Source organism: Zingiber officinale, chromosome 2A (genome assembly GCF_018446385.1).
Source record: "Zingiber officinale cultivar Zhangliang chromosome 2A, Zo_v1.1, whole genome shotgun sequence".
Classification (NCBI taxonomy): domain Eukaryota; kingdom Viridiplantae; phylum Streptophyta; class Magnoliopsida; order Zingiberales; family Zingiberaceae; genus Zingiber; species Zingiber officinale.
In genome coordinates this window covers 118,984,470-119,010,489 of record NC_055988.1, presented here as the reverse complement: position 1 = coordinate 119,010,489, position 26,020 = coordinate 118,984,470, and the positions used below count along the sequence as shown (strand labels likewise).

The 26,020-nt window shown below is 45.4% G+C and overlaps 1 protein-coding gene across 1 annotated transcript; it reads left to right on the top strand.

Annotated features, from left to right (window-relative positions):
• The first annotated feature begins 1,635 nt into the window (after positions 1-1,635).
• On the top strand, positions 1,636-2,649 carry LOC122043935 (cell surface glycoprotein 1-like). The gene is made up of 2 exons (XM_042604493.1): positions 1,636-2,235; positions 2,308-2,649. The coding sequence occupies exons 1-2, from the start codon at positions 1,636-1,638 to the stop codon at positions 2,647-2,649; spliced, it is 942 nt and encodes a 313-aa protein (XP_042460427.1).
• Positions 2,650-26,020: the final 23,371 nt, after the last annotated feature.

Sequence of the window (26,020 nt, the reverse complement as noted above, 5' to 3'; positions counted from 1 at the left end):
ACCTGTTTAACGTGCCTTTTTCCGCTGACCGCCCTATTTCAGCCACACACCCCGGTTTGCTCTTTCCACCGTAATCCAGGTCAGGATAACTCCAGAGAGGGAAATCGAGGATCAAGAACAGACCGGGAATCATAGAACACTTTAAGACGGTTGCATCTTTTTCCGAAATCTATCTCCTCGTACTTCGTGCCGACGCTTTTCCAGATATACCCTTGGGTGTTATTTTCAAAGAAGATCCATCGACCCTCTTTGCTCCCGCCAATTGTCGTGGACTGGTGGATGATAACTGACTAAAATGCCCCTCCACCCAGCGACTATAAATAATCTACTCTCTCTTTTGCCTCCAGACTTTTCACGTCTTCTTCTTCTTCCCGCCTGAATCCCTTACTACTCCTGAATCCCTGTTTTTGCGTTGGTAGATTCCTGCTTGATCTCTTCTCCTTCTGTTTCTTTTCACATGACATCCTCCTCTCTTCTGTCTTCTCTGGCGGCGATGTACTATCCTGGCTCATCCACTTTCAATGAACTGGATCGGGATGACCTGCGATGTACCTATGGAGTCTGGGACAACGCACATGTGATCATCCCCACCGGAATACACCAATTTTTTGCTCCTCCCGAGGGATATTGCACCTTCTTTAAAGAACAATTCGTGGCTGGCCTTCGTATTCCTCTTCACCCCTTCTTTTCTGACGTGTGCCGCCACTTCAAAATTCCCTTGGGACAACTGATGCCGAATTCTATAAGGATCCTCTGTGGATTTGTAGTGCTCTGTGACGTATGTGAGCTTTCCTGGTCCGCCCCTTTGTTCCACTGCTTTTTCACCCTTCGGCACCAGGAAGAAGGCATATTCTGATTCCAACCTCGTCTTCGAATTACTTTTTTCTCCCCTCTGCAACCTTCTTAGCCGAACTGGAGGAGCAAATTCTTCTTCATTCGATTTCCCCAATGACAATTGTCACTTCCCCCGAGCCCGCCACTGGGAGATTTTCATCTTGATACATCCTATATAGAGGCTTCCTCTCGCTTAGTAGGATGACAACTGAACTTGACACGTTTATTAACTGAGAAATTGCTATCCTATTTCTGCCTGAGCTATCTTACTCCTGAGACACCTCATTCACTGGGTAAGCTTCTCTTTTACTTCTCTTATAACTTTATGCATTTTATTTTTCTTACTATAGCTGACCTCCTACTCTATCTTGTACAGTTGAGGTCTTAACCCATGCTTCAGAGGTTCAACCTCTTCCTATAAGTGGCATAGAGATAATGAGGCGCGGTCGAGTTATTTTAGAAAGGAGATCGCTCCCCTACTCGTCTTCGACCTCTGTCGGTGTGGCTTCCCCTAGAAATCCTCGACCCCGTCTCCCTCGCAGAGTCTCCTCTACTGTCCGACCTGCCTCCTTTGCTCGCCCCACTCATCCCCGGTCTAGACCTTCATCCCGGACTACCGCCCCTATTCGTCCATGGGCCTCGCCTACTGCTTAACCCTTCACCCCGACGCCCCTTCAGTCAATTGATCCTTTCCGACCGACCTCTAGCCCTAGTCGCGGCCGCGGTCGCAGATCGCCCAACGCCCCCTATACCAGCCTTGTCTTCAGAGAAGCTTCTCAGGCAGCTCGTCAGGCCCGTTCTATGAATGACCGCTCAGGTCAGGATGCCCCCTCTTCTTCTCGACGCGGGGTTCAGCTACTTTCAGAAGATTCTGACTCGGACGATCAGCCCTTGGCTCAGAGACTTCGCCGTAGAGCCCCCGATCCTAGCCAAGATTCGGGCCCTTCCGCTGTTCCTCCTCCGCCTCCTGTTATAACCCCAACTCCTGTCTCGAGCCAGGCAGATGGTTCCCCTGCTCCGCCCGAGGTTCAGGTCGAGCCTCACTTAGCTCAACCCTCCACTTCGCAACAGCAACAGAGCACTGAGGTTGGCCCCTCGCATCGCCCTTCACCAGCTACTTCCCCTCCAGAACCTTCTCAGGTGCCCCCTTCAACTCCTTCTGGGTCAGCTGCTGGGCCTTCTAGCTCAGCTGCTGAGCCTTCCCAACCACCACCACCTGTTCCTCTCTATTATCATACCATTGCTCCTTCTGAGGCTGAGTTACAATCACGGCAAGATGTTCCCACTAGCTCCTTGACAATGAAAGATCGCTTGGCCACTTTGTGGGAAGAAAATATGCATCAGATGGAACTCTTACCGCCCCCTGTCCAAATGGATAGATTCTCTGAGCTGTATATCAAGGTAAGCTTTCGTGATTAATTACCACAGCTATTATCCTTCCCATTCTTATCAGATGTTTCCTTTATGTCCCAGGCCTGTGCAGAGTCCCTGATGATAAACCAGTCCTTCCATGATATTCATCATCAAAATAAGGTGCTGCAAGATATGGTAACAGAATTGGAGCTTCAATTAAAGGACCCTGCGCAGGCTAGTCATGCCCTGAGAGCCGAAATAAAGAATCTGACCAAAGAGAAGAACCATCTAGAAGTATCCTTGGCTCATACTAACCATAAGCTTAAGGGACTTCAAGAAGAAAAAATCCAGGTTGATGTTGTGCACCAGCAACGCATGGACCAACAAGCTTTGGAGCATCAGCAAGCTATTGATCAATTGACCCAGAAGTTGCGGGCTGCCGAGACTTTAGCACAGGAGTAGGACAAGAAATTAAAATCCCAGGCGGCCCAATTAACATCTCAGGAGGCAGAACTTCTGGCAGCCCGGACTGAACTGGCCCAGGCCCGAGCTACAGCTGAAGGAGTATCTACAACCCTGACTATTTATAAGGAGGGGGAGAATGATCGCTGTAAACAAAGTCGTGACTTGTACCTGCGCTCTCCAGAGTTTTGTACACAAGCAGGACAACGTTTCTCCACATATGTTGTATATGGTGCGGCTGGGGCTCTGCGACAACTTTACGAACTGGGCTACTTAAAATCAGCTCCTCCCGCTGAGTTTTTAGATCTTGAACAGATCCTTAAAGAGATCTCGGATGACATTTTTTCTCCTTTCAAATGATTATTACTGACTGCTTATGTATAATGACTTAACAACTTCTTGTGAATTACTTCATTATTTTTCCGCTGACATTTTAAGGCTTACTTTCTTAAAATTTCTTAGTTTGTCGAAAGAAACATTAAGATATACAATTTCCGCTTTAACATATCCTCTTACCGCACTCTCCGGTCTACTTTTGGCCCCGGCCTGTTATCCTGACCTATCAAACATTTGTCAGCCCGACTTCTTCCTCTTTATATGACTCTTTAAACTCGGTAAGGCTGCAAGTAGTTAGCACTCCAAGGTCGATCTAACCTTTTGCCTTGATTATCCTGCAAATAATAAGCTCCGGAAGATAATTTCTTGATAACCTTGTAAGGCCCATCCCACTACGGTGCTAACTTGGCCACATCTCCCACAGGCTTAATTTGCTTGCAGACCAGATATCCTTCCCCAAAGAATCGAGGAATCACTCTTCTGTTATAATTTTGCCTCATTCTTTGTCGATAGGCCTCCAGCCGAGCTGCTGTCCTGTCACGGGTTTCACTAATGAGATCCAGTTCAGCCAACCGTCGCTTTGCGTTTCCTTCGTCGTATAATGTCCTCCTGACTGATGACACTCCAATTTCTATGGGTACTACCGCTTCGTTGCCATAAACCAGATGAAATGGTGTCAGACCTGTACTTTCTCGAGGTGTAGTACGATAGGCCCATAGGATTCTCGACAGCTCTTCCACCTAGTTACCTCCCACATGATCCAGCTTAACCTTATGACCTCGTACTATTTCTCGGTCAACCACCTCAGTCTGACCATTGCTTTGTGGGTATGCCACTGAAGTAAAGGCCTGCGTTATGCCAAACCCCTTGCACCAAGCCTGGATTTTTTACCCATGAAATTGTCTTCCGTTGTTTGACACCAGTTTGTGCGGAATACCGAACCTGCAAAGAATGTTCTTCCATAGAAATTGGATGACGACATCTTCTGTGATCCTAGCCAGGGCCTCTGCTTCCACCCACTTAAAGAAATAATCCACCGCCACCAATAAGAAACGTCTGCAGGTGCATGGGTTGCTTGATGGCGTTGTCGACGAGAGGAGCTGTCAACGAGAGGCGAGGGAGAGGAAGAGGGGTTGCCGGTGAGAGGAGAAGAAGAGAGGAGGAGTGAAGTGAGGGTTGCTGGCGACAAAGGAGCAGGCAGTGACGACGGCGTGAAGGGGAGTGACCACCGGCGTCAGCTGATGGGTTCCAGCAGAGACCGCAGCGAGTGATGCACTAGGCATCTACGACAGCGGTCGACGCGAAGCAAGAGGCTCCTCCCTTATGTGCGAGGCCGGCGGTGAGGAGAAGGAGAGGAGCAGAGGCGCAGGCCAGCAGTCGGCGTCGGTGAGGAGTGCTCGGGGGCAGAAGGTTGGTCCAGTGGGGATGGCGTCTTCTGGCGTGTGATGGTGGCATGGAGGAGAGGTGGAGTGGTAGCTGGTGGCCAGCGCCGACGAGGAGCCTCGCGTGAAGGGGCTGGCGGCGAGAGAGAGGGGGAAGGCCTTCTTCCCTGTTGGTGGCGGCCAGAACACGCATGAAGCAGCCTTGTTGGCGGCGAAAAGAATGAGAGGGAGAGGGAGGAGTGGTGGAGGCCGGTGGTTGGCATCGGCGCCGGCGAGGAGCTTGAGAGGAAGAACAAAGGCATCCCTCGACGGTTGGGCGGAACCCACGAAGAAGAAGGAAGAAACAAAAATCACCGCCCCCTACCCCGCATGCTATAGTGTTCCCCCTTAATAAAGCCCTAAATAGTGCAATGACAAAATTACCCCTCCTCCCTCTCATAATTCCTTTCCTGTCATTAAGTCATATCCGTATCATAAGCCTCCCCTTCAAGTCTGGTCGAAGGAGACGCAAGTCCAACTGACTAGACCAAGCCTTAAACAGAATCGCTACCGAATGTGAAATCAGATCACTGAGCTCGTCTTATTACGTCGAATAAGCAGCTGTGGCGATGCCGAGCAAGTGACTCAAATAGAATCGAGCGACCGACGAGAAATCACAACCGGGTAATAGAGAGACGGATCGATGAGTAAAGCCGTGAGCGCGACCGAGAAAATACCGACAGAGCGTCAATAAATCGCGATCAGGAAATACCGAGAGTGATGAACGAGCAAAGTCATGAGCGCGACCGAGAAAAATACTGATTGAACGTCCATAAATCGCGATCGGGCAATACCGAGAGTGATGAATGAGCGAAGTCATGAGTGCGATCGAGAAAAATACTGACCGAGCGTCCATAAATCGCGACCGGGCCATAGAGAGAAGGATGGTTGCGCAAAGTCATGAGCGCGACCGAGCGAGGGCTGACCGAACGATCGTAAATCATGACCGGGCAATAAAGAGAATGATGGACGCACAAAGTCGTGAGCGCGACCGAGCGAGTGGCGACCGAGCGACAGTAAATCGCGACCTAGCAACAAAAAGAATGATGGATGAGCAAAGCCATGATTGCGACCGGGCGAGGGTCGACCGAGCGATAGCGGTGAGCGAAACGCGAACGATGAGTGCCGAGCAGAATGGTGAGTGAAGCGATGAGTGCCGACCGAGCAACAACGATGAGCGAAAACACGAACTGAGAATGTCGGGCCGGGCGGCAAGTGGATCAAGTGTGATGAGTGCCAGGCAGAGCTGTAAGTGAGCGGTGAGCACCGACCGAGAGGTCGTTAGGCGTGAGAGCCTTGCTCACTTATAACTCGTACTGGGGCGAGAGTCTGGGACGACCGACCTAGAAAGGTCGTTGGGTGTGAGAGCCTTGCTCACTTATAACTCGCACTGGGCGAGAGTCTGGGACGACCGACCTGGAAAGGTCGTTGGGCGTGAGAGCCTTGCTCACTTATAACTCGCACTGGGGAGAGAGTCTGGGGCGACCGACCTAGAAAGGTCGTTGGGTGTGAGAGCCTTGTTCACTTATAACTTGCACTGGGACGAGAGTCTGGGACCCGACCTGGAAAGGTTGTTGGGCATGGGAGCCTTGCACACTTATAACTCGCACTCGGGCGAGAGTCTGGAGGCGTGAGAGCTTAGCTCACTTATAACTCGCACTGAGGCGAGAGTCTGGAACCCGACCTGGACGGTCGTTGGGTGTGAGAGCTTAGCTCACTTATAACTCGCACTGAGGCGAGAGTCTAGAACCCGACCGGGAGGTGTTCTGGAGGTCTGACCAGTACTTGATATGGAGACTTGACCAGGAATTGATCTGGAGGTCTGACCAAGAAGTAATCTGGAGGCCTGACCAGAAAATAATCTGAAGGTCTGACCAAGAATCGATCTGGAGGTCTGACCTAGACTTGATCTGGAGACCTGACCGGGAATTAGTCTGGAAGCTCGACCGAGAGTTGGTCTGGAAGCTCGACCGAGAGATCGTTAGCGATATCCCGATCCGAGATCGGACTGTAGAGAAAAAGATAGACGAGTGAAGCCGTGAGCGCGACCAGGAAACAAAGATAATGTCGATTGAGCAGAATGAGAACGGATGAGCGATGTCGAGCTCGCGACTAGGAAAAACCGACCAAGCGATAATAACCACGACTGGGTGACTAAAAAATGTAGACTAGGTAAAGAGACAATCGTCGAGCTGAACCAAGAGGTCGATGACGAATGGTCGCAAAAGTCATGAGCAGAGTGAAAGCGGATCTCGTGATCGACGCGAGCATGGAACCAATGAGATCGAAGGCAAACGGGAACAAAGCCCTTGAGCTGAGTAGGCGTAAGAGCTCGTGAATTGAGCAGCGAGTGGGACTCGAGTCTCCAGCAATGCAGCGAGTGAGATGAGTGCCTGCCGACCGAGCAATAGCGGTGAGCCAGACACGACTATCGAGTGCTAGGCAGAGCGACGTCTGAAGCAAGTGTGTGCCAACCGAGCAACAGCGGTGAACAAAACGTGACAGACGAGTGGTGGGCAGCGCGGCGAGTGAGCAGTGAGCGATGAGTGATGAGCATCGACCGGGCAACAGCAGTGAGCAAAACGGGACTATCGAGTGTCGGGCAGAGTGACGTCTGAAGCCAGTGTGTGCCGACCGAGCAACAGCGTTGAGCAAAACGTGAATATTGAGTGCCTAGCAAAGCGGCGAGTAAAGTGAGTATAATGAGTGTGAGGCAGAGCTGTGAGTGAGTGATGAGCACCGACCAAGAGGTCGTTGGCGATACTCCGGTCTGAGACCGGTGGCGATACTCTGGTCCGAGACCAGATACTCCGGTCCGAGACCGGTGGCGATACTCTGGTCCGAGACCAGTGGCGATACTCCGGTCCGAGACCGGTGGCGATACTCTGGTCCGAGACCAGATACTTCGGTCCGAGACCGGTGGCGATACTCTGGTCCGAGACCAGTGGCGATACTCCGATCCGAGACCGGTGGCAATACTCTGGTCCGAGACCAGTGGCGATACTCCGGTCTGAGACCGGTGGCGATACTCTGATCCAAGACCAGTGGCGATACTCCGGTCTGAGACCGGTGGCGATTATCTCGACCCCGAATGGGGGAGGTAAGAGAGGATATACTCTGGTCCGAGACCGGTGGCGATTATCTCGACCCCGAACGGGGGAGGTAAGAGATGATATATTCCGGTCCGAGACCGGTGGTGATAGCTTGACCCCGAACGGGGGAGATAAGAAAGCCGATAAACTGGTCTGAGACCAATGAAGATTGCTCAACCCTGATCGCGGAGTGATGCCAACTGACTGAGGATCTGTCTCGGCTCCTCAACTCCCGAATACCCGTAGAGTGAGGGGAGAAGATAATAATCTGAGCCCTGACTGTCAAAGGGAGTAAAGCCAATACATAGGAGCAGAATCCATAGTTATAGAAGGAAGTAGAACACCGCGGGTATAGGTAGCAGAGCCTGTAGATGTAAGAGGATGCAAAACAGGTAGAGGATGCAGAGCATATAATAATAATAGAGTGCCTATAGCAGTAAGAGATTGTTGAGTCCCATGGTGAAGGGTGCAGAGCCTATAATACACCTGATCGGGGAGCTGGGCCCCTGATCCCTGATTTATAATAAGACCCCTAGCCTGTAATCAAAGAGCGAGGCCCTTAGATCCTGATCGGGAAGTCGTACTGCGAGTCAATGATCGAGGAGCTGTGTCCCTAGTGCATGAGCGGGGAGCTGTGTCCCAAGTGTGAGCAGGGAGCTGTGTCCCAAGTGTATGAGCAGGGAGCTAGGCCCCTAGTGTCCGATCAAAAATCAAAGACCCTAGTCTTTGATCAAGGAACTAGGATCTTACTCTCTTATCAGGGCAGTATAGCAGATCCTATAACCGTAAAAAGATAGCAGAGCCCGTAGCATACCTGATCGAGGAGTCGCGCCAACCGATTGAGGTTTGGTCTCGATCCCTTGACTCCCGAATACCCGTGGAGTCAGGGAAAAAATGTAATGGAAAAACTAAACTGTTGGCCAGCTGATGCTCCAACTTAATTCCTCAACTTCCGAATACCCGTGGAGTGAGTGTAAAAAATAATACGTTCGTCAGGATCCTCCGAGACATTGATAATGGCCGAAAACCTCCCAACGTCGTCCATCTTCATGTCCCGGAACATGTGCTTATGTTTCCCACAGACAGCGCCAAATTTGATCCCGTCCGGAAGCTGAGTCGGATGAAGGCGGGCCTTGATATACCGAAGGTTGACGGAAAGTCACCGAGGCGTCTGAGCTACCTGACACCCCCGGAAAGGTTCGCACGGGTGGCTGACGAAGGAAGATGACCAGGACGATGACACCGCAGCTCTGTGCACACTCAGACGAGCCCATGAGTCGTTAGAGACCAGAAATCAGGGAAAAAGTCCCCGGGTCAGGCCCTCCGACGCTCAAGTTAGGTACTTTTTTTCCCAAAAAGTACAGAGAAAGGATGAAAAGTATAGACTAGTGAGAAATGACGAGTGAGCGTACCTGCATAAGGGACAAAGCATCCCTTTTTATACTGCAACGGAAGTTTCTGGGACCTGGCGAGTGTCAGGGAATGTCGGCTGTCAGGCTTTGTCTGGCGGTGAATGACACGTGGCTTCTCCTGATAGGCTGGCGACAGAACCAAAAGGGCGAATGAGCCCCGACTATTAGCATATTCCCTGACACACTGATTATTCTCTGACATTCTCTAACGCGCAGTTATGATTCCCTGGCTTGTTTGTCCTGTAGTGCCTGGACGCTAGGTCTGCATCCTGACCTGCTTCGATCCACTGCTATCCATGACTTGTACGTTCTGACCTACACGACCGGTCTATATCCTGACCTGCTTCTGTTTGCTGTTATCCCTGGCCTGTACGCTCCGACCTGCACGACCAGTTCGTATCCCGACTCGCATCTGTTTACTGTTATCCATGGATTGTACGTTATGACCTACGCGACCGGTCTGTTCCCCGACCTGCTTATGTCCGCTATTATCCATGGCATGTACGTTCCGACCTGCACGACCGGTCTATTTTCCGACCTGCATTCGTCTACTGTTATCTATGGCTGGCCTGTCCTGACCTGTATGCCAGGTCTGTTTCCCGACCTGCATTTGTCTACTGCTATCCATGGATTGTACGTCCCAACCTATACGCCAGGTCTGTTTCCCGACCTACATTTGTCTACTGCTATCCATGGCTTGTACGTTCCGACTTGCACGACCGGTCTGTATCCTGACCCGCTTATGCCCGCTGTTATCCATGGCATGTACGTTCCGTCCTGCATAACCGATCTGTTTCCCGACCTGCATTCGTCTACTGTTATTCATGGCCGGCGTGTCCCGACCTGTATGTCAGGTCTGTTTCCCTACCTGCATTTGTCTACTGCTATCCATGGCTTGGACGTCTCGACCTGTACCCCAGGTCTGTTTCCCGACCTGCATTTGTCTACTGCTATTCATGGCTTGTACGTCCTGACCTATACGCCAGGTCTGTGTCCCGACCTGCATCTGTTCTACTATTATCCATGGCCTGTACGTCCCGACCTGTACGCCAGGTCTGTTTCCCGACCTGCATTTGTCTACTGCTATCCATGGCTTGTACGTCCCGACCTGTACGCCAGGTCTGTATCCCGACCTGCATCTGTTCTACTATTATCCATGGCTTGTACGTCCCAACCTGTATGTCGGGTCTGTATCCTGACCTACTTCAGAGGCCTTCTTTGCCTAGCCTTTGCATGATTTGGGGGCTCAGTCCTCAGCTGTGTCTGACCTATGGGCCCAGTTCTTGATCGCTATCGAGGTTGGCTTTTGTTCGACTTGTGATCCTCTCCTTTGATCGTCCCGTCAGCTGAGACTTTGACCCTGGCCACATAAGCTTGACTTCTGACCTCCACGTAAGCTTGACTTCTGACCAGCCACATAAGCTTGACTTCTGACCAGCCACGGAGGCTGGACTTCTGACCTCCACGTAAGCTTGACTTCTGACCAGCCACGGAGGCTGGACTTTTGACCTCCACATAAGCTTGACTTCTGACCATCCTGTGGTCTTGACTCCTAACCACATCATCTTATTGACCCCACAATCATGCACCGTATCATTTAGTTTTCTTCGTTTTGAAAGTTGATCTTGTTTGAAATCGATGGAAATGAAATGCTAAATATGTGGCTCGGATGTTGACTAAATGAAGACTCCTCGCTATCAAAAGATAACTTTGAAGTATTCCTGCATATCAAAAGGAGTGTTAGTGACCAGGCCATGGAAGGAGTCTTCGGTGTAGGCTAGACTACACTCCGGGCCGAGTCTAGCCCGGACCCGGCCTGGGCTCGTAACCGAGTCAACGGGCCAGTTGCCCGTTGACCCGGTTCATCGGGTCGAACTAGAATCGGCCCGGCAAGTTGCCAGGTCGGTTTCGGTTCTTTATGAGCAAATCCGGCGGACCGCTGGTTAACCGCCAGTTCAACAAGGTTTTTTTAAATTTTTTTTATTTTGCCCGTTGGAACTGTCGGTTAACTGGCGGTTCCTAGCCGTTGGGGGGGGGGGGGGGGGGTTGGGTATTTTTTTTCAACGGTTATGATCATTTGACCATTTTTTTATCAATGACTATGATTTAGTGTTCGTTACTATCCAAACTCTATAAATAGAGAGCTCATTTTATCATTTTCACACACATCTTCTCTACTTTTAATCTCAATTTCATATTCTCTATACGCTTTTGTTTCCAATTTTCAATTACAATGGAAGGATGCTGTGAAGGTACATCATCTCGAGCTCGGAAGGGAAAGGAAATAATGAATCTACGTGAAGAGGACCCCAACATTCAATTCACCGATGATGAGATCGAGCACCTCCGAATTCGACACCCAAAACACAATGAAGTACCGATGCAATTACTTCTAAGATTCGGAAACTTCCTCCTCTAAAATCTTTTATTTTCACTAGACATTTTGAGAAGGTCACTCTTTCGTCGGGAGAAATGCGTGAAAAATGTAAGCACTGTAATGCTTCCTACAAATTCCAAGCTGGCAGCAACTATGGGTCGTTGAAACAACATATGGAAACGAAGCACTCGACGGAATATGGACTCGACCGTTATCAAACACAATTATCAAGATTTTCTTCAATTAACGATAGTACTGATTCCGATTTATTTTTATATTTGGATAATAAATTAAGAGAGTGATTAGCTAAATTTGTTTCCATAGAACATCTTTCTTTTAGTTTTGGATCTAAATGCACATTTGAAGAATTTTATAAAGAATCTCTTAATGCATGTGATAAACGTGTTCTTAAGACTACACTTATATAATTAAAAAAATTAGTAAAACAAGGAAAAAAAGAATTTAATTGATGAATTTAGTAAATTAGATAATAAAATTTCTTTATATTCCGATATTTGGAGTGATTATTGGCAAACACATTCGTATATGGGTATGACTTGCCATTGGATCGATAACTCTAGGAATCGCCAAAAAAGATTTTTAGCTTATAGAATTTTTGATGAATCACATAATGCTCATAACATCGCACAATTATTATATTTAATTTTAGAAGAATATGATTTAACTCATACAATATTTTCAATATCATTAGATAATGCTAGTTCCAATACCACTTGTATATATACTCTAAAATTTATTTGTCAACATATTATTGGCGGTTTATTTTTTTATATTCGTTGTGTATATTATGTTTTAAATTTATGTGTTCAAGATGAATTAAAAATTTTAGAAAGTTATATTAAATCAATTAGAATTGAAATTTCTTATTTATGGTCTCATCCATCTATAATAAAAAATAGGATAGGTTTTGTAAAACTAATGGAATGAGACTTAAAAAATTTCCACCTGATGTACCAACACGTTGGAATTCAACATCTCCTCCGTGTTGGCCTTGGGACGGGTTGGCGGGAGCGCTGGGGGCGAGCGTATTCGACTTTTGCCACAACATTGGAATTCAACATACCAATTATTACAAGATTTATTTCAATATAAAGAATTATTATATTCATTTTTTTACACAAAATAAGAATACTAATATATATTTATTTTTACAATAATGGAATATTTGTAGTAGTATTTGTGAAATTTTAAAAGTATTTAATGATGCAATTGAATAATTTTCCGGTGTTTATTATCCCACTACTCAATTAGTTTTAGAAAATATTTCTAATATAGTATTAGTTTTAAATGAACATATTAATAATGAATGTTTATCTTCTTCCGTCTTAGCTATGAAAACTAAATGAGAAAAATATTTTTATTTTATTCCTGAAATTTATTTAATTATATTTGCTTTAGATCTAGATTTAAATTAGAAGTTTTATAAGAAATGTTAACTTTATATTATGACGCTTTAATTCCAATTAAAGACTCTTTTCTCCTCCTGATCTAGTTAATATTATATATAATGTTAAAATTTATTTATATGATATTTATAATCAATATGTAAAATATGGAGCACAAATTAATATTTTTGAAATACAACAAACTACTAGTAGTAATTTAAAACTTACAAAGACACAACTTTTATTAAAAGAACAGAAAAAATATCCACGAGGATCCTTAAGTTCCACACAGGAACTTGAGAATTATTTTATGATTTCTTTTGATTTTAATGAAGCAGATAGCAAAAATTTCGATATCTTAAAGTGGTGGTCACAGAAGGCTTAAAGCTTTACCATCTTCTCCATGATTGCCAAAGAAATTTTAGCTTGTCCAGTGTCAATTGTTGTTGTAGAGCAGGCGTTCAGTGTCGGCGGCAACATATTAGGTGAACGATGATCAACTTTGTCTCCCAACTCATTGGAAGCCCAAGCATTACTAGACGATTGGACCAGAGCGGAGAAAAGAATCCAAGAAATGTAACTTTCAGATGATGAAGTTGAAGATTGTTGGATATAAGTGATGTAAATGGAGAAGAGGTGGAAGAGGAAAGAGGCTCCATTGTGAATGAGATTGTAATCCCACATTGGAAGTTTCAAGGCTTATTAGTTGATTTATATTGATTAACATGTTTTGATGATGTGAACAAATGCATGGGGGAGAGACTCTCTCTCACGTGTGGGTGCTCAAGGGGGGGGTGCAAATCCAAGGTCCGGATTGCACTGAACTATGTTAACTCGTGTGCGGGCACGACCTGCGCGCACCAAATGCCGGATCGATCGGGGCAAAATTTGTCCAAGTGGAACAATCAACATTTTGCCATGTAAATCTTTTATTTCTCGTGTAATGGATGTATTAAATAAGATTAATGTAGAATCAAAACGGGCGAGCGAAATGCTAGCGTTTCACAGCTCAGCAAGTAATGATCATTAATCGATCATTAATGTTGCTGTTGATTTAAGCTCCTGCATAAGGAGGTTGTGATCATAGGGAAAAGGGTTACACACACAAAAAAATAGCAAGAGCCCTCCACCCGCGTTCCCTCTTCCTCTGTTGTGCAACTCCTACTCAACGAAGTGCCCGTGATAGCAGTCGGGTACCAATCAGTTCGCCGTAACCACCAATGCTTGGTGGAATTACGGTTAACCATTGTATCATAGGAAATAGACGATCAGAGTAAACCTCGAAGCACTGTCGGAGGTGGGACGAATTTGTTTCAAGGAAACTGCGTATCACAACCTCGGTTCACACGTCCGGTTGCTCGCATCGCTCGCCCGGTTGCAGCGTCCGCTCGGCCTCATCGCCCGTCCGTCCGTTCTACTTGGTGAAATTCACTCGGTAGATAACTCAGTCGGCTTCACGCTCGCTCGACTCGTCAGTTCACTCTGCCACTCGCTCGGCTCGACCGACCTCTTCACTCGCCCAGTCGACCTCTCTGTCTGCCCAGTCGGTTGCTTTATTCACTCAGTCAACCTTTCTACTTGCCCAATCGCACTGTTCACTCAGTCACTTGGTCTGCAACCCACTCACTCACTCGGCAGTTAGCTCACTCGGCCGACAACTCGTTCGACCGTAACTCGCTCGGAGGCAACTTGTTCGACCGCTCTCTTGCTCAGCCTGTTTGCTTTGCTCAACCGACATCTCGCTCGACTTGTCTTCTCGCTCAACTAGCCTCTCGCTTGGCCTATCAGATCTATTTGATTGAACTTGCTCGGCCTTACTGCCCTATCGACCAATCTACTGCTTACCCACCCGACCCTTCAGTCTGCTTGAACCAAGAGCTCAGACTGCACTCAGCAATTAGTACAACCCCTGCTGGCAGCCTGAGATTATCAACTCAAGTTATTTCAATAGATAAGTTAAATTTAAGTTCATATATTTAAATTCAGTTAAAGTCCCAAAAATCTCCGGCAACAGATTGTGCTCGCCAATAATCTTGAAACAGATTCATCGCTTCTATTGAGATGGCCACCGAACAGAGTGTTGAGGTGCAACAGACTCAATACATGAAGGTCCCCTCCGCCCCGATTGGAAATGTGCCAATTAATCATGGGGAAAAGTCAGAGAAGTTCAGTGGACTGAACTTCAAGAGGTGGCAGCAGAAGATGCTCTTCTACTTGACCACGCTTAATCTGGCTCGGTTCTTGATCGAGGTCCCTCCCAAGCGTGCTGAGGATGTTGATGCATAGACCATCAGTGCACTGGAGGCATGGACTCATTCTGAGTTCCTTTGCCGAAACTAAATCCTCAACTATCTTGTCGACTCATTGTACGCTGTGTATAGCATGAAGAGAACGGCTAAGGAGCTGTAGGAGTCCTTGGACAAGAAGTACAAGACGGAGGATGCAGGGGCCAAGAAGTTCATCATGGGTCAATTCCTGGATTACAAGATTGTTGACTCCAAGACAGTGATCAGCCAAGTCCAGGAACTTTAGGTTATCTTGCATGAGATCCACTCAGAAGGGATGATTCTGAGTGAAACCTTCCAGGTGGCGGCTATCATTGATAAGTTGCCTCCCGACTAGAAGGACTTCAAGAACTACCTGAAGCATAAGTGGAAGGAGATGAATGTGGAGGAATTTATTGTTAGACTTCGTATCGAAGAAGACAACAAGAGTTCAGAGAGAAAGCTATTCTCTCAAGCTACTGTGAAAGCTAACGTGGTCGAGCATGGTCAAAACTTGAAACAGAAGAACCCCAAGTCTTCCAAGATGGGACCCAGAGGAGGCATCATTAAGAAAAAGTTCTCTAGGAAGTGATTCAACAGTGACCGAGTGGGTCACAAATCCTCGGAGTGCAGGAAGCCGAAGAAGAAGCAAGCGGCCAATTTAAACGAGGGACCAAAAATGGACGACCTCTGCACTGTGGTCTCTGAATTAAACCTGATCAATTCAAACCTACAACAATGGTGGATTGATACTGGAGCCACCAGACATATGTGCTATAACAAGGAGCTGCTCTACAATTTTGAAGAAGTCATTGGAGACAAGCTGCTCATGGAAAATTCAACAACCTTAGATATCACGGGCCAAGGAAGAGTGGTGTTGAAGATGACCTCGGGCAAAGACTTTACTCTAAACAATGTGTTGTATGTTCCGGAGATTCGGAAGAATCTAGTGTCCGGATCACTATTAAGCAAGTATGACTTTCACATTATTTTTGAGTCGGACATAGTTGTATTGTCTAAAAATGAAATATTTGTAGGAATGAGCTATGTATTTGCTGGGCTATTCAAGCTCAATGTAATGACCATTAGGCCTAAGATAAATAAAAATGAAAGCTCTTCCACTTATATGCTTGAGTCTTCGTGTTTGTGGCATGGTAGACTAGGATATGTTAACTACGATGTGTTACATAGATTAATAAATATGGAAAGTATACCTATATTCCACCTTGACCTAAAACATAAGTGTGGGATTTGTGTTGAAGTGAAAATGACAAGGTCATCCTTTCAACATATTGAAAGAAGTAACGAACCACTTGACCTAATCCACACTTACGCGTGCAACCTAAAAGGTATGCCAACATGTGGTGGTAATAAATCTTTATCACTTTTGTAGATGATAATACAAAATACTGTTATATGTATATTCTCAAAAGTAAAGATGAAGCTATAGAGAAATTTTCTCTATATAAAAATGAGGTTGAAAACCAACTTAATAAAAAGATTAAGGTGTAGTATCATAGACGTGCTAGAGGCGGGGGGGGGGGGGGGGGGGGAGGAATAGCATGCGTTGCTTTTTCACTCGTTTCGGAAAACACACAGAATACACTGAGGAATAAAGAATGAAAAGACAAGCAACGCTAACAAGCTTTCTTTTACTTGGTTCGGAGCCTGTGGTGACTCCTACTCCAAGGCCTGCGATCGTTGATCACTTTCGTTGGGCAATCACTATAGATTCAAAAATTGAGTACAAGTACAAATATGCAACTTACAAGTATTGCTCAAAATTAAACTTGTTACCAACAACTTGGAGAAATAGAACTTCTAGCTTGATCATCGTCAGAGCAGTGTTTAAACGTTTTTTGGAGGGAGCGCAAGAGCTCAAGTTGTTCTTCAAGAATTGTTGTCGAAGCACCTAGTCAAGCCATCCTTTTCTAGCCAACCCAGACCTGATCCAGATCCACTGATCTTGGGATCAAGTTCGACTCGTCACGGATCGGTCGGCCGTCCCCTGGTTCGGTCGACCGATCTTGCCTAGATCAGCCCTGCTTCCCGTCCAGATTCTGTCGCTTCGGATAAGCCTTCGTTCGGTCGACCGATCTCGTCGTTCGGTCGACCGATCTCGCCGTTCGGTCGACCGGTCAACTGATGATCTCTTCCCTGATCAACTTGGCCTAATTCAGTCGTCGCTTATCCTTGGTTCGGTCGACCAATCCCGATTTTCGGTCGACTGATCCCCTGGTCGAACTCGGTCCACTCGTTGGAACTCTGATCTTGCTGCTTGGAGGTTCGGTCGATCGATCTAGACGTTTGGTCGACCAATCCCGGTCGATTCTAACCCTGCACAATGTGTTAGTCTCCTGCAAAGCAGAATTAACACATAGCAGATAATATGTAAATAAATAATTTTGACAACCTTCAAGCTGTCCGGTTCTGACTTTGGATCTCCTCCGGAAACCCTAGGTTGAACCAATGCCTACTGTTCCCTCAAAGGGGAGCGCACCCTCATTTACTCCTCTCAGGAGAGTTTACCTGTTGCTAGACCAATCCTCCAGATCGACTGGACTTTCCGCCTAGGGTTACCACCCCCTATGACTTAGGGTTACCACTCCCTAGGGTTTTCCATAGCCTAAGGTTACCACCTCTAGCACCTAGGGTTACCACCCCCTAGGGTTTTCCACAGCCTAGTGTTACCACCCCCTAGGACAAAGGGTTACCACCCCTAGGGTTTTCCACCTGCCTAACCGCAACTAGGACTTTCCATCACCTATGGTTACCGCCCCCTAGGGCCTAGGGTTACCACCCCCTAGGGTTTTCCACTTGCCTAGAATCCACTAGGACTTTTGCTTAAGAACACTTAGGTCTTTTCCTAGAAGCTCAATCAACCTTGTTAGATAACAAGACAACTTAACTTTGGACCCTTTGACATAATCAAAACCCAGGTTCGATCGTCGGATGCTTCTTGCACCAACATAAGGTGGTTCGAACTGATTGAGGCGGTGAATATGTATCACTGTTCGCTGAGTTGTGTGTTGAACATGGAATCAGACACGAAACAATAACTCCTTATACTCCTCAGTAAAATGGAGTTGCTTAGCGGAAGAACTGAACTCTAAAGGAGATGATGAATACTCTTCTATTAAGCTCTGGACTGGTAGAGTTCATGTGGGGGGAAGCCGTGTTAACAGCTAATTACCTTTTAAATAAGGTACCCCGAAAGAAAATAGAAAAGAGCTCTTATGAGTTATGGAATGGAAGACAACTGCCCTACAAATATTTACGAATGTAGGGGTGTCTTGCCAAAGTATTGGTGCCTGATCTGAAAAGGATTAAGATATGACCAAAGACTGTTGATTGTATATTTATTAGATATGCACAAAATAGCAGTGTATATCGATTTGTTGTGTATGAATCACAAATACTGGAGATACACAAGAACTCGATAATAGAATCGAGAAATGCCTCGTTCTTCAAGCATATATTTCCATATAAGACCTGTGAGGATGTTAGCTCCTCAAAGCGGGCATATGAAACACAAGGTGAAGGTGATGATGAGGAACCAGTGGAGGTTGACCTTAGATGAAGAAAAAGAGATCGGGTAAAAAAAATCCTATGAATAAGATTTTATCACTTTCATGTCGTAAAGTGAGCCCCAAAGTTACTCAAAAGTTGTAGGCTCTTCTGGTGGACCTCACTGGAGAGAGACAATTGCATCTGAGATAGACTCTATCTTGTAAAATCACACTTGGAAACTTGTGGATCTTCCTCCTGGAAGTAAACCACTAGGTTGCAAGTGGATCTTCAAGAAGAAAATGAAGTCAGATGGCACAATTGATCAGTATAAGGTCAGATTGGTAATCAAGGATACCGACAACGAGAAGATCTCGATTACTTTGAAACCTATTTTCTAGTGTTGAGAATAACTTCCATTAGAGTTTTGTTGGCTATTGCCATGCTATAGAATCTTGAAATACATCAGATGGATGTAAATATTACCTTTCTAAACGGGGATTTAGAAGAGGAAATATACATAGAGCAACCCGAGGGGCTCTTTTTGCCAAGACAGAAAAATAAGATATGTAGATTGGTGAAGTCATTATATGACTTGAAACAAGTACCAAAGCAATAACATGAGAAATTTAATAATGCCATGAAGGAATGTGGATTCAAGATTAATGAATGTGATAAATGTGTCTACATGAAAATCACAGAGAATGACTATGTCATCTTGTGCCTATATATAGATGACATACTTATCATTATGAGTAATGATAAGATAATCAAATCCACTAAGATATATTAAACTCAAGATTTGACATGAAAGACATGGGCCTAGATGATCTGATTTTAGGAATTAAAATTCGTAGAACAACAGAAGGACTCGTTCTTAGTCAGTCTCATTACATAGACAAGATTCTTGAGAAATTCACTAAGGGTGATACTGTATTGGCACGAATGCTGATAGATACGAGTCAACATTTATCAAAAAATTAAGGTGAAAGTATCTCTCAGATAGCGTACTCTAAAGTGATTGGAAGTTTAATGTACCTGATGAGTTATACACGACCAGACCTAGCCTATGCAGTAAGTAAACTAAGTAGATACACGAGTAATCCAGGTGTTGAGCACTGGAAAGGGATAACAAGAGTTCTGAGGTACTTGAGGTATACTCGTGCATATGGACTGTACTATATAAGATATCCTGCTGTGATCGAAGGATACAATGATGCTAGTTGAATATCTGACATAAAAGATTCTAAGTCTATGAGTGGATATATATTCACTCTGGGAGGTGTAGCCATTTCCTGAAAATCTTCTAAGCAAACGATAATAACCAGATCTAATGACTACGTCAATTCTTAGAAAATATTCCAATGTGGTCGAAACCTGTGTCGGCAATTTGCATATATTGCGATAGTCAATCAGCCATTAGTTAGGCATAGAGTCATCTGTATAATGGTAAGTCTAGACATATACGTCGTAGACATAATACCATTAGACAACTACTCTTAACGGGAGTTATCACTGTTGACTATGTGAAGTCAAAGGATAACCTAGCAGATCCGCTAACCAAAGGGTTAAACAGAGAGTTAGTTACAAGCTCATCACGTGGAATGAGCTTGATGTCGTTGTCAGCGATCAGTGCAAAGGACACCCAACCTATACTAACTGGAGATCTCAAGAACTACGTTCAGAGGGACAACTAATTTACACTGACTAGACACACTATGGGGGTAGCCCAATAAAATAGTGACCGGATCAAGGTAAGCCGATGGACTTTTAATGATCAAGAAGAGTAGATGGTCACTCTCGAGGGATCACCTATGTGAGAAAGAAGTGGGACCGCTTGGAAGAGAATTGGAGGCACAATTATTAGAGCTTTTCACAGAACTAGGCATGTTCATGGCCAAAAACGAACACATTCATGAGAATTAAGTTGTATTAGGAAGAGTCTTGGGTGAGATATGTCAATGCTTACACAGACGGTAGAATAGTTCAAAGATATCGTATCTACTATCTGCCAATAAGCAAACAGATCATCATAATGGAAGGTTCAAAGGGTAAAACCTACTTGTCTTATACTAGACTCAACTGCTGAATGCTATCACATACCCTATCTTCATTCATGTGGGGGATTGTTGGATATAAGTGATGTAAATGGAGAAGAGGTGGAAGAGGAAAGAGGTTCCATTGTGAATGAGACTTTAGTCCCACATCGGAAGTTTCAAGGTTTATTGATTGGTTTATATTGATTCACATGTTTTGATGATGTGAACAAATGCATGGAGAGAGGCTCTCTCTCACGCGTAGGTGTGCAGGGTGGGTGCAAATCTAGGGCTCGGATTGCACTGAACCATGTTGACTCATATGCGGGCACAACCTACGCGCACCGAATGCTGGGCTGGTCGGGCAAAATTTGTCCAAGTGGAACAACCAACATTTTACCACGTAAACCTTTTGCTTCTTGTGTAATGGATGCATTAAAGTAAGATTAATGCAGAATCAAAACGGTCGAGCGAAACTCTAGCTTTTCTCAACTCAGCAAGTAATGATCATTAATCGATTATTAATGTTGTTGTTGATTTAAGCTCCTACATAAACGAGGCTGCGATCATAGGGAAAAGGGTTACCTGCTCGACGGAGTGCCTGTGATAGCAGTCAAGGACCAATCAGTTCGCCGTAACCACCAGTACTTGGTGGAATCATGGTTAACCGTTGTATCCTGGGAAACAGACGACCCGAGTAAACCTCGAAGCACTGTCAGAGGTGGGGCGAATCTGTTTCAAGAAAACTGCGTATCGCGGGACTCGATTCACACGTTCAGCTGCTCGCATCGCTCGCCCAGTTGCAGCGCCCGCTCGGCCTCATCGCTCGTCCGACCGTTCTACTTGGCTAAATTCGCTCGACAAATAACTTGGACGGTCGCACGCTCGCTCTGCCGGTCACTCGGTCAGTTTGCTCAACCACTCGCTCAGCTCGGCCGACCTCTGTTGGTGCAATATCCCTCAGGTCAAGGTTGACCTGGGTAACCAAGCTGAGTCTTGGTTTGGGTTTAGATGTTTGACAATAAGATATTGATTGAAGAAGAGTCAAGTAGGTCAAGGTTGACTGGATACTTGACTGGGAAGTCCTAACTGGGATGTTAGGCAAAATGAAAGTCCTGGTGAGTGAAGCCAGGCAGAAGAAAAGTCCTGGTGAGTGAAGCCAGGCAGATGAAAGTCCTGGTGAGTGAAGCCAGGCAGAAGAAAAGTCCTGGTGAGTGAAGCCAGGCAGATGGAAAACCCTAGTGAGTAAAGCTAGGTGAAAGCCCTGGTGAGTGAAGCCAGGCAGATGAAAGTCCTGGTGAGTGAAGCCAGGCAGAAGAAAAGTCCTGGTGAGTGAAGCCAGGCAGATGAAAGTCCTAGTGAGTGAAGCTAGGCAGATGGAAACCCTGGTGAGTGAAGCCAGGTGAAAGTCCTAGTGAGTGAAGCTAGGCAGATGGAAAACCCTAGTGAGTAAAGCTAGGTGAAAGCCCTGGTGAGTGAAGCCAGGCAAGGGAAAATCCAGATGGATCAAGGATGATCGGACATCTGGTGCTGGGAAGTCCAAGTAGGTCAAAGGATTGACTGGATACTTGGCAAGGAAGGAAGTCCAGATGGGTCAAGGTTGACCAGACATCTGGTGGAAGTCCAAGTAGGTCAATGGAGTGACCGGATACTTGGCACGACGAGTAAAAGTCCAAGTGGGTCAAAGGGATTGACCGGACACTTGGTGGGGAGTCCTGGCAGGTCAAGGGAGTGACCAGATGCGAGGCATGATGTACCAACAGGTCAAGGTTGACCGGATGTTGGTTAGGGAGGTTTGGAACTTGGTTTTGAGCAAAACCAAGTCTTTGGATCGATCCGTGGATCGATCCGGTGGATCGATCGGTGGATCGATCCAGATTCTTCCCAGTGAAAGGCCGGATCGATCCGTGGATCGATCAGAGGTCCCGATCGATCGGCCGATCGATCGGGACGATGCTTCGCGCGATAAGCGCCGGATCGATCCGTGGATCGATCCATAGCGATAGGCGCTGGATCGATCCGTGGATCGATCCAAAGCCTCCCAATCGATTGGGAACATTCGAATCGATCGGGATCCGACCGTTGCGTCGGGTTTAAAGCCGCAGCGAGCGTGGTATCTTTTACGAGCTCTTCTCAGATTCATTCCAGCTCCTCCACTCTCTACAAGCACGTGATCGCCAGTTCTTGAAGGTTCTTGGAGGCTTTCCAAGTCAAGAGGCGGATCTATTGCAAGAGGAAGAAGTTAGGGTTAGGGTTTTTACGGCACATCTTGTAAGCTTTTGCTTAACTTGTATTTCCCTTTCTTCTTCTTGTATTGAGAGTGTTGTAGGGCTTCTCCGCCTTTGGTAGTTACCATAAAGGAGTGTTATTCATAGTGGAGGGTGTGTGCGTTGGTGTGGATCCTTGGATTAGTCACCTCTTGTGAGGTGGATACCAAGTAAAATCCTAGTGTTAGCGTGTTTGTGTTTGTTTATGTATTTTCCGCTGCGCATTCTTGAAGAAACAAGCAACACGAAGAGCACCGAGAGAACGCGACGAGCTATTCACCCCCCCCCCCCCCTCTAGCTACTTTTGGTCCTAACAAGTGGTATCAGAGCAAGGCCGCTCTTCACCGGAATCATCGCCGGAAGGGTCAAGCATATCAAGAAAAGCTAGAGGGTGAAGAAGTTGGAGCAAATTCTTCAAGTTCAAGACTTTATCAAGCTCAACTTCAAGATGCAATTCCAAGATGGGCTTGGATTTGACACAAGGGTGGCTCCACCATACACTTCTACGAGTTTCGATTCTTGGAAATCAAGAATCGAAAATTTTCTTATGATGGAGATAGAACAATGGTTTGCTCTAATGGAAGGTTTCAAGGCTCCAAGAAATTCAAAGGGCAAAGTTCTAAAGAAAAGCAAATGGAGCCCGGAGCAAGTCCAAAGGTGCGAGGCCAATGACAAAGTGACCAAACTTTTGGTCAATTTATTGCCAAGCACCATCCTTTGCAAAATTGGAGAGTTTGAAGATGCAAAGGAGCTATGGAGCAAATTGGCCAAGCTTCATGAAGAGATCCCCTCCACTGTACAAGATCATGAAGAATCCAGAGAGGGTGACTCTTTGGAGCAAGACCAAGAGGAGGACTCCGAGGTTGAGAGATGCTCAACCTCCGAAGAAGAGGAAATCCAAGAAGCTTCATCCTCAAGGGAATGCAATGAAGGGAACAAGGAGGGAGCATACTCCTTGTTTCATGTTCAAGATGATGAAGCCTCCACCTCTAGGATTGAGGGGGAGCAATCTTTGGTGACGCCGGATCAAAAAGAAGGAGAAGTTTCTACATCCGGGTCAAGTGAAGAAGAAGAAGATGGTGCCACCTCCGAAATTCAAGAAATAGCAAATGGAGGAGCAAGTGCCATCCCTACACAAGAAGGTATAAATGTTTCAATTAAAAATAAAAATCATATAATATGTTTTGAGTGTAGGGAAAGTGGGCACTACAAGAGCAAGTGTCCCAACTTGGCCAAGAAGAAGGGTCAAGTGACGCAAAAGGGCAAGGAGAAGCCCGAGGAGACCATTCCCGGAACAAAGAAGAGCAAGGAGCATATCATATGCTTCTCTTGCAATCAAAAGGGGCATTACCGGAGTCAATGCCTCAAGGGGAAGAAGATGGTCAAGGCTCAAGGAGGCATTAGTCAAGGGGGAGCCTCCAAGGTAAAGAAGAAGGTAACATTTATTGAGCCTACTCCTTTACATTATGGTAAAAAGCATGATAGTTCTAATTTTTATCATTTTAATGCGATTTACCATAAGAATAGGAAGCATGAGGGCTTTAAGGAAAAGCATGTGGCCCTACATGCCAAAACTACTACACCTAAGGCTAGGAATGTAGGTAAAAGTCTAGGCAAGAACTCTAAGGATTGTAGCTACAAGCCTAGAAACAAAAATGCTCATGAACTTAATGGAAAACCAAAAACTAAGGACTTAGTGATGGAAAATCAAGTCTTGAGGTCAAGACTTGATAAAATGGAAAAGACCCTAAAAAGGATGGAAAATATCCTATTAGGGCAAAATGAGCATAACCTAGGTCTAGGAGCACAAAGGTCATCTAATGGCCATAGAGGTTTGGGATACAAACCAAAGGCTAAGAAGGATGTGCCCTCTTACCATAGAGTTCCATATAGCTATGGAACAAACCCTAGGTCTAGTGGTCAAGCCAAAAATACTAGGGAAGTCATCCCTAAGAGTATTTTGCAATAAATGTGACTAAGACTTCTAAGAAGTCTAAGAAAGTCACAAACAAGGTCACAAGGGAGGTTATCCCTAGAGTTGACCTAGAAAATGTGACCAAGGCTTCTAAGAAGCCCAACAAGGTCACTAGGAAGGTATCTAGGAAGTTATCCCTAGTGAGTACCTAGAGCATCCAAGGAGCACCAATAGGTGTTGGGTTCCTAGGAGCATCTTCTCTACCCCATAGATGGGTTAGAGAGTGTCAACTCCGATTAGAAGGGTAGTTAACCCAACTTTGAGGAAATTGACACTCAAGGAGCATTTTCAAGGTTTAGTTAACCTTTGAAAATGAAATGGACCTATTATTTACTCCGTGAAAGAGTAAAATGTGCCTAATGGTGGAAGATTTGATTTTTAATCTTAAATGGCACATATTGGAAAATTAATAAGAACTATCAAGTTGGGTTTTTGGTATGCTCTTAGGCAATTTAAGGCAATCCGGGCATTAAATTTAAAAAAAAAAAAAAACTGCTCTTGAGGAAAAATGGAATATGCCAACATTTGAGGACATGTTCATTTTAATTGGCATAGATTAATCAAGGGAATAAGAAATGCAAACTTAGGCTTTGGCACTTTTCTTGAAGCACTTTGGGCAAGCTAGGGTTTAAGTCTTAGGATTAGCTAAGATTAACGATACTTAGATAGGTAATCTAGGTATATTTTACTTATGCTAAACCTTGCCATGATTGTTTGCTCATAATATGCCATGACATCATATTTTATCTTATTTGTATTTTGCATTCATGACTTATCATGAAAAATACAAAAATACCATGTCATGCCATACATACATCATGTAGTTGTAGGAATCTTTCTTTTGAAAGCTATTTTATTTTGATGTATGCCATAACATTATCATGCATTATGTTTATTTCCTTAAAAATTAAGGACATATGGCAGTAGTTAAACAAGTGGCATTTGTGTACAACAAGTGGAATAAACAAGTGACATTTGTTTAACAAGTAAATCAACAAGTAACATCCTTTGTGGATGTCTACCTCTCAAAATGCCTAGATAGATATGCATGATCCCTAGAATAGGGCAAAACCAAAATCTTACATCTCACAAAGACCTATAAGATGACTTGTATGTGTTTCAGTGCACATTAGATACAAGTGAGATGTTAGGATGATGAACAAAACTCAAGATGTTGATTTAGTGCATTCTTTTGAGTTTTAAGTTCATCAAAACACATAGTTATGTGTTTTCCCATCATTGGGAAAGCTAATGTACAAGTCATGTGCATTATGCCCA